General features: G+C 39.7%; 3 protein-coding genes across 7 annotated transcripts; all 3 read right to left on the bottom strand.

The window, feature by feature from the left end:
* Positions 1-1,018: 1,018 nt before the first annotated feature.
* On the bottom strand, positions 1,019-2,777 carry brachyury (transcription factor protein). Its single transcript, NM_001078478.1, is given in 7 exon segments — positions 1,019-1,721; positions 1,778-1,845; positions 1,909-1,970; positions 2,028-2,171; positions 2,233-2,401; positions 2,453-2,625; positions 2,680-2,777. Coding segments are annotated over 7 exon segments (1,323 nt in total). The 5' UTR covers positions 2,749-2,777; the 3' UTR covers positions 1,019-1,083.
* Positions 2,778-3,643: 866 nt separating this feature from the next.
* On the bottom strand, positions 3,644-4,908 carry LOC108950622. 4 transcript variants are annotated; one of them, XM_026839564.1, is made up of 8 exons: positions 4,746-4,908; positions 4,580-4,695; positions 4,472-4,528; positions 4,328-4,414; positions 4,122-4,277; positions 3,912-4,074; positions 3,824-3,862; positions 3,665-3,776 (listed from the first exon to the last, which is right to left on the bottom strand). In XM_026839564.1, exons 1-8 carry the CDS (start codon positions 4,882-4,884, stop codon positions 3,688-3,690), a joined length of 846 nt encoding a protein of 281 aa, XP_026695365.1. In that variant the 5' UTR covers positions 4,885-4,908; the 3' UTR covers positions 3,665-3,687. The 4 variants fall into 4 exon arrangements, with proteins under 4 accessions (XP_026695364.1, XP_026695365.1, XP_026695363.1 ...); XM_026839563.1 differs by having other exon boundaries at positions 3,644-3,764; positions 4,472-4,695; XM_026839562.1 differs by having other exon boundaries at positions 4,472-4,695.
* Positions 4,909-4,977: 69 nt separating this feature from the next.
* On the bottom strand, positions 4,978-8,133 carry irf-like-3 (interferon regulatory factor like protein). 2 transcript variants are annotated; one of them, NM_001078274.1, is given in 10 exon segments: positions 4,978-5,390; positions 5,464-5,584; positions 5,649-5,852; positions 5,907-5,945; positions 6,004-6,081; positions 6,136-6,483; positions 7,040-7,179; positions 7,231-7,414; positions 7,545-7,659; positions 7,710-7,836. In NM_001078274.1, coding segments are annotated over 10 exon segments (1,593 nt in total). In that variant the 5' UTR covers positions 7,793-7,836; the 3' UTR covers positions 4,978-5,109.
* Between the last annotated feature and the right edge of the window lie 211 nt (positions 8,134-8,344).

Raw genomic sequence — 8,344 nt, 5'->3', positions numbered from 1 at the left:
TTGAATGTATGATGGAGGGTGTTGGGTCTATGCCGAAGTTTGTAGGGTAACAAGGTCGCCAAATGCGGATCATATAACAAACTTCGGTAAATTTATTTTAATATTTATTTAAAAATAAATTTGTAAATAAGGATATGTTTGAGACATGATGTGTCGGTTGTAGTTTCCTTATCCCCATGGCATCGGATAATTTCACTAAACATAGTGATACTCGATGACGTCAGCCATACTAAATAAATCACCGTTACAGCTTCTAATTGCAACTGTATTGTTACGTAGTTACGAGTCAACACGTGGGAATGAGGGAGGCTTTGTGAGTTTGTTGTTCACCTACAAGAATATGCGGGTAAAATATATATATCACTCAGACAAGGCAGAATGCGAGGGTTAAATGCAAAACCAAAGTTTTATCAATTCAAAAACGTGCATTGTGTTGTGATTATTCTCGCGTTGTTACGTCACTATTCCCCACGACATCGCGTCGGGCGTTCATCGACACGACGAAGACGTCATAAAGGCTTGCTTTTTATAAACGTCACATTGGACAGTGAGACGTCACAAACTGAGCAAAACTAGAACGTTTTAAGTTCTCGAACATCCAACTGTGACGTTATTATACAAAGTTTTACGTAATAAATGTGATTGTTATTATATAATAGAAGTTCTACTGAATATTTTCCCGCAATATATTTATCCAAACAGCTAAATTTGAAAACGTTTTCGCTGCTAAAAGTTAAAATTGATGATTCACGTCTTAAAATGACGCGTGATGACGTTAACGTCGACTTATATTTAGACTTGCCCTCCCAATGGCGTGTCGTCTTACACGACCCAAGACGTCCATTTTCTATTACGGCGATATTTCTGCCGCAGGCCGCCGAAAACCTTTTCATATTTAGACGAATGTTCCCCCACAACGTCAACTTACAAACGTGACCAAACTTGAACATGCCTTAAACACTCGATCTATCATGACAATCAACCTTTGTGACGTCATAATCACCCCACCACGAAAAAACAACATGTGTTCATATTTTAATGTTATTTCACGAAACAATCGATAATTATATTCGCATTGTGACGTCACAAAGAAGGTGGCGTAAGCGGCGTATACGCGATTGAAAAATCTTCTTGTGGCCTTTGCATGACCCCCGGTGACGGAGTTTCGTATAATGATGACGTCACATTACTAACATCTGCTGACGTCATCGTGACGTAATTTTGCTGTGATACGTCATAGCCTCTATAAAAGTACTCCGGTTGTTCCAGGCTTCTGATTGGACTGTTTGAAACATATCCTGGCATGTGATTGGTCGGGTAGGACCACGTGGTCGTGAATTGAGGATAATCTAACGAATAGGAAGGCTCTATTGAAAGAAGATCGTTTGTTGCAAAACCCTGATGCGGGGTGTCGAATCCTAAGGCGGTGACGTCATCTACAGAGACTGGTTCGAGACTAAAGTGTCCCTCATCGAGTTCATGACCTTCGATACTTGATTGCCATTGGTCGTTTGGTAGGGCGGGGTAATTGGTTGGTTGGAAATCTTGATAAATTTGCGTTGTGGATGGTTTGTAGGGATGGCTTCTTTGTGTGCGGCTCATGCGCCGCTCTCTTGTTGTTTTCGGTTGGTTTGGGATGGGGTAATGGAATGGGGGAATCCCTGATTCATACTGACATTGATTGAATGTTGGGTTGCTTTGATTTGCCGTCCATGTGTTCGCTGAGGGAATTATTATTTTAAAATTATTTAAATTATTATGTAACAAACGTATTTACCTCTCGAATAATTTTGCGACGAACCCGCTTTCGTTGAATCTTTAAAATAATTTTCACTCCCTGAGCGGCTGTGGATAAAAACAAACAAGAATAAACAACAGGTAATTTATTTACAAACGTTTGGGACTTGCCTCTCCTTTGCGTCGAGGAAAGCTTTGGCGAAAGGATTATATTTTATCTTGAGCGAAGTAACCTGTTTAGATAAATATGCGTTAAAAATAAATAGTTAGTTTAATAAAGATAAACCCACATCTTCGTTTTGGTAAGCAGTAACAGCAATGAACCTTGTCTCCTGAAATGAATGCGAGGCAACGACTTGTTGCGATTCAGCGCCCCCAACGCGCATGATGTGGATCCTGGGTTCGTATTTATGCAGAGAGTTCAACATTATTTGCTGCGGGAACAACAAGTTATTGGTGACGTCACTAGTATAATGACGTCACTTGCTTACGTACCTGGGGGTTCCCTGTAGCTTTATTAGTAAGTTTGACGCGACTGAAACCAACGGGTTGTTTCATCCAGTGCGAACCAAAGTTGGGTGAATCGGGGTGAATATAAGCACATGACGAAACATGGGGTTCGGGTTTTCCCCCGGGGATCCACTCACCGTTCACATATTTCCATCTAGCAATAACAATGTTTACAATCAACCACATTATGACGTCATAAACTTACCTATTGTTATCCACGGGTACAAAGTCAAGCATGACGGAATACATCGCAGTTGGATCAAGTCCCGTAATCGATGTTTTAAGAACCGGAAACATTCGTCGTCCATTTTTTGTCACAATCATCTCGTTGACAAACGCGTGAAACCTCGACCATAAACCATGCTCTATTAGCGCCATCTACCGGAGGAATATTATTAATTTAAGATCAACCTTACACAACATGCAACTCACCTTTACTGCACATGTTTCAATTGATTCTGATGACGTCATACCTGCTAACTTACTATCTGATGACGTCATTATAGGTTTGTAACTCGCACTGAGCTTCGAAAACATTCTGCCTCCAAATCACACTCGGGTGCAAGTTTATACAGGATTGTGACGTCATAACTTCTTCTTTTTGAAATTTTATGTTTGTTGAAAGTGCGCCGTAGGTGGTGGCATCCAGCTGTGAGGGTTGCTCGTGTGGTGGCGCTCTATGTTTACTTTCACAGCTGGATCGAACACCTTGTGTTTGTTTTAGTGATATGACGTCACCAAGTGTATTGTGACGTGTTACTTTCCCATTGTCTTGCGTGGGAAGTTGAAACTTGGTTTCCGATTTTGATTGACATGTCGAAATATTTTGTTTGTATTGTGACGTAACACCAGATAAGGTTTGTCGCTATTAATATGATCTATATTATATTGTTAATATGATCTTTAATATTTTGTTTATATGATCTTTATTGTTTTGTAATTATGAATTTTAACTACAATTTGCCGTAAGTTTTATTGTACGTTGGGTGTGTTTTTTTCATTTTTTGTTTTATTTGACACTTTTACTCAAGTAGTTTCTACTCATCGTGTTTTATCGACTGTCGTCTTGTTGCAAATTTCGTTCTCTTTGTTGTTTTAATTAATTTTATCTTCGCTGTCGCAGTCGAAGAAACGAATAATTATGTTCATTATTTTTTCCTTTTTTATTACATAACAATCGCATTTGAAAATTACTTTATTATTGCGTCACAACTCCCCTTTTTAGTTTGATTGATGACGTCACAATTCGCACCCCCGCAGTCGTTTGTTCCGTAAACAAGGAAACTAATTGCCTGACGTTTCGCGAGTGGGCGACAAAACCTCAATGACGCAATAATAAATGTCACAATAATTTGACGTTTACATTATTTCGTCATAAGCCGAATTCTTATATATTAATTGTTTGTTCTTTTGTAAGGTCCATTATTACGTCATAAGAGCTTAAGTACTATGCAGGTAATTCCCCGGCAGGGGTTGTCCGTCTACTTCAATAACTGCTACCCCGTCTTCGCTCGAATCTAGAAAGATATCTAATTTTGTGGCGCCACGCATTAATGACGTCATAATATCAACCTACCCGGTGTCTTGACGTCATCAAACTCTCGGTCGAGTTTGTCTAAAAACAAGAATATTAACCAAACAAGAATAATATTCAAACCACAAACCTTTGGTTTCCAGTCCCCTAATGACGTCACGAAACGCTGACGTATATTTCGCCGCTTCATCTGAAGGAGCGTAGAAAACGAAGGCTGGTTTGTTGGATGGAATAGTTAGGCTGGCACATTCGTGGCCACCGGTAGACGGCGCTGTGGAGTCGCATTGTGTTCCCTGCATGAACCGATGTTAGATTAAGCGTAACTACAAAAGGGGCTTACCCTGTCGGTAAACCAACGATCGTCGTGTGACGTCAGAGCTACGTAACAAAGAAGCGATGATGATGACGTCACAGCAAGAAGGGAAAGTACCAGCAAACATATTATCGAAGAGATGACGACACCAACGCCTTTATGTGACAATTGATAGAATGATAACTACAATATATCTTTGTTACGACATAATATAACAACATTAACACAATTACTTCTTCCGCTACTGCCATTGTGACGACACAGAGAAGAACGACAATCACGATTGTTGAAAGACAAGAAGATCCGAACGCGATGGCGGTCTAGCAACAGTTCGCTTGTTACGTCATAGTTACAATTTTTACAAACCATGGACTTACCGTGAATCTCGAATTTCGTTTAAAAGCCACAACGTTGCAGCAACCCGAGAAAATAAACTGGAATAAAAAGAAAGTTAAACCGGGAACGTCGCTTAAATGGGGGATTACCAGCAAAGATATCCAGAGGGGAAATCCCGGGCTTCCCAGGAAAGATGGCGGCGGCGACGTCATGCCCATTGTTTGACAAAACAATGCAAGACAATCGAGTATTATTACCACAGTAGCTGCGAACATTTTCATTACGATCCAATTAATTATAAATAACATTAATTACCAATTAATATCTTAGCGACACCCAGCGGTAGAATTAGTTTCGGTTTCTTGAATGGAACAGAATCACCAGGTCTCAGGAAACTGAGATACCAGATCCTACAACTTGTACAATAAACATCACAACAGGATGCTACATTCATATTGAACGGCTGACTATGCTCGTTATGACGGAACAATCGTCGTTACTCGATGGTACTTGTAACAATAAGACTCATTGTAACAAAGAAGACGTCTTTGTTAAAATCGCAAAAAAGTTTTTATTTGAAAATTAGAAAAACGATGACGTAGCGTTGTGTGATTGGTTTGGAACAAATCTTTGAATTTGGCGGGAAAAGAAACTACGGTTTGTCATTGGGCGACGATAGTCACGTAACTTGTATTGTATTTCTATGAGAAGCAAGATGAGATGAGCGCTGGGGCGGCGATAAAGAGCGACCTCGATAGGAATCACGTGAGGTGGTTGAATCACTGGAGCATGAAGATCGCGATGACGGCTTTTCCTCTTGTGACGTCATAGGAATCACTCGAAACGTTGGTGGTGACGTCACGTTGCTATGACGTCGATTTGTTAAAAAATCTTCCGACCACGTGGTATCTCGTGATTGGTCGAAAGATGATTTCCGGTTTTTCGATGACGTAGCCTCAACTGTAAAGATTGTTACGTCATCGTTACCAATATTACATCATCGATGTCGTTTATTTACGTCATCATTACGTACCCGATAAATCCAGAGGTGAATTTATTCGCTTGAGAGACATTGATGTTTTATTCACGTGGTGTGTGACGTATGGTTTGACGTCAGCAACTGCTGACGTCATGTGTGTTTCACTTTTTTCGGTCTGAAAAAATAAAGTTTAAAAAGAGGCGCCATCAAATCGATAACCATATGACTTCAATACATACTTGTTTGCTAACAATGACGTCATCATTGAATGACGTAGACGTTTCAATACGACCAAGAATATTTTGCATTTTCTCTCTTTCTGCTTCAAGGCGTTCTCGTGCGCATCTTTCACGTGCATGCGCACTACGGTACTGCGCAAGTTCCCTCTCCAGACTGCGCACGCGCTCTTCAGTTTTCGACAATTTCTCGAATAAACTGTGAGTCTAAAACAAAAAAAACTTAAATCCCATGAACCGCACGTGGGCGCTTCAACTCACCGATGCACCACCAATTATTTCGTCCCCAGCCACTCCAACCTAAACATTAATCTCATATTAAATCTCCACCGAACAACTTATAAGCAAAATCTCTTACCTCATTTAGCCTCCGGCACATGGCTTGTTCAGAAGCTTTTAAACTTTCGTTCTCGGCTTCGAGCTTTCGCGTTAAATTCTAAACAAACTTTGATGAATATTCTTGATTGTATAAATGTTCAAACCAACTTACGAGTTGAGAACGATATTTATGCTCGACAGCGAACACCTGGGCAGCCATATTGTGCACGTGACTCATCACTGACGTAGGTTGATGACGTAATGCAAGACTGGTGTTCCCCCCCGATAGAAAAGGGGTAAGTGGGGCAAGTGACGTATGAAAGGGTGGGTTTAAGGGGGGTAACGGGGATCTACCTAAGTTAAAACCCCCTTCCAAGTTATTCCTTCCCAATAGTTGGTAAGACGATAATTGATGTTTCAATGGGTAAGATGGAGGGTACCATAGGTTAGGTGACGTCATGAGGCTTGGTGGTGACGTCATGAGACCTGGTGGTGACGTCAGTGGTTGTCGTTCTGATAGCTGGAAGATGTATATATAAGTTACAATATATAACATGATGTATATATAAGTTACATTATATAACAAGATGTATATATAAGTTACATTATATAACAAGATGTATATATAAGTTACATTACATAACATTCCATATTCGTAGCAAACTTCATCTGCAAACAGGTGCTCGCGTTTTGAGCTTTAATTACAATATTTTAACTTCGCAACAAAATAATAACTTCTTATATAACAAGATGTATATATAAGTTACATTATATAACAAGATGTATATATAAGTTACATTACATAACATTCCATATTCGTAGCAAACTTCATCTGCAAACAGGTGTTCGCGTTTTGAGCCCTAATTACAATATTTAAACTTCGCAACAAAATAATAACTTCTTTACAAGAACATTGTGTGTAACATTCATATTTTACCAGTAAGATTTGAACGTGGCACCCGATACACCCAGTGTTTGTTTTAATCTTTTACACTGCTACCATTTTTAAGCTACCATGTTATAACGGCGGTTGTATAACAGTAATCTCTATGTTACAATGTGTAATTTGTGTTTACCTCAATCGAACTACTTCGACGTTGGTTGTTTATTTGTGACGTCACACGCGATGACGTAGGGAGGGGATTCCCATATGACGTCATAGCATCGGTATCATGACTTTGACTCCTTTTAAACAAACGTCGTCGAATTTGCGAAGCTGTAATTATAAATGTTACATTCCAAACATAACAACCGTTACAACAATCACCTTTATGAACTGGTGGTAAGAGTCTGTACACTCTGTAAGGTTCGCTGATATCAAGACGACTGCGTTCGGGAATTTCTTGAATATCCGGCATCTTATTCAACGCGCAGCGAAGTCTTGTTTTCCAAACTATTGGTTCAGGTTTGTCAACTCCCTCTCTGTATCTCCCACTGTGTTTGGCCCACGCCTGTTAAAATATATTTATTGCACGCGACGATGATCCGTTTTAACAAAATGGCGGCACCGCGCATGCTGCTATTACGTCATAGAAGCGATATACAAAACGTCACAAATATTTTCACCAAACAAAAATTCACCATAAATATTTTCGAGTCCTCCTCCAAGTTATAATCTTGTCGCCCTGCATGTTTCCATGGCATCCGGAAAATTGTTTTTTCCGGGTTTTCCCACATAAGTCCAGGGATTTTCCCGCTGTAAAAAATACACGTCATATTTATGAATAATATTATGACGTAACAAACCTTTCGATCATCTTAATAAGCCATGTTCGAAGTCGATCGCGATACTCCGGTGCCAATTCTCGAATCTCATCTGCTGTTTCCATGGTAACAAAAATATCACGTCACAATTACCTTTATTACTTCACAGTTACCTTTATCACGAAACAATATTTTTTATTAAGAAATTTTTTGTCTAAAAAAGATTTAACATTTAGCGAGCTGCGCGATTATTTATACCGACGTTTGATAATAAATCCGCGAAGCTAAGTTGCATCGTTCATTGTGTCGTCATAATACTTGGAACAGCGACAGCGATCGTTGGGTGGAAGTTAAGCATGAATAACACGGGAGATGAATTAACCCATTATCCCATTCTGCATCAAATTTCGCTGGATATCCACGAATACAATGTTTTATACAAAATACCTGGCGAACTATACAATATACCTGGCGAACTATACAATATACCTGGCGAACTATACAACATACCTGGCGAACTATAGCTGGCGAACTATACAACATACCTGGCGAACTATAGCTGGCGAACTATACAATATACCTGGCGAACTATATACGATATACCTGGCGAACTATACCTGGCGAACTATACCTGGCGAACTATACAATATACCTGGCGAACTATACAATATACCTGG

This window comes from Ciona intestinalis, unplaced genomic scaffold, assembly GCF_000224145.3.
Source record: "Ciona intestinalis unplaced genomic scaffold, KH HT000402.1, whole genome shotgun sequence".
Lineage (NCBI taxonomy): Eukaryota > Metazoa > Chordata > Ascidiacea > Phlebobranchia > Cionidae > Ciona > Ciona intestinalis.
Note: the sequence above shows the minus strand (reverse complement) of the source record. Positions and strands in the feature narration are given on the sequence as shown.

What these genes read in the sequence shown, in the direction of transcription:
- irf-like-3 (XM_026839561.1), bottom strand. Translation starts at nt 7,792, where the DNA reads ATGGAAACAGCAGATGAGATTCGAGAATTGGCACCGGAGTATCGCGAT. An exon ending in CTTACCACCAGTTCATAAAG is followed by an intron (nt 7,180 to 7,230) that starts GTGATTGTTGTA and finishes TTATAATTACAG; the next exon opens with CTTCGCAAATTCGACGACGT. An exon ending in TTCACCTCTGGATTTATCGG is followed by an intron (nt 5,391 to 5,463) that starts GTACGTAATGAT and finishes CAATCTTTACAG; the next exon opens with TTGAGGCTACGTCATCGAAA.
- LOC108950622 (XM_026839562.1), bottom strand. Translation starts at nt 4,884, where the DNA reads ATGAATGTAGCATCCTGTTGTGATGTTTATTGTACAAGTTGTAGGATC. An exon ending in ATCGTTGGTTTACCGACAGG is followed by an intron (nt 4,075 to 4,121) that starts GTAAGCCCCTTT and finishes CGGTTCATGCAG; the next exon opens with GGAACACAATGCGACTCCAC. An exon ending in TAGGGGACTGGAAACCAAAG is followed by an intron (nt 3,863 to 3,911) that starts GTTTGTGGTTTG and finishes TCTTGTTTTTAG; the next exon opens with ACAAACTCGACCGAGAGTTT.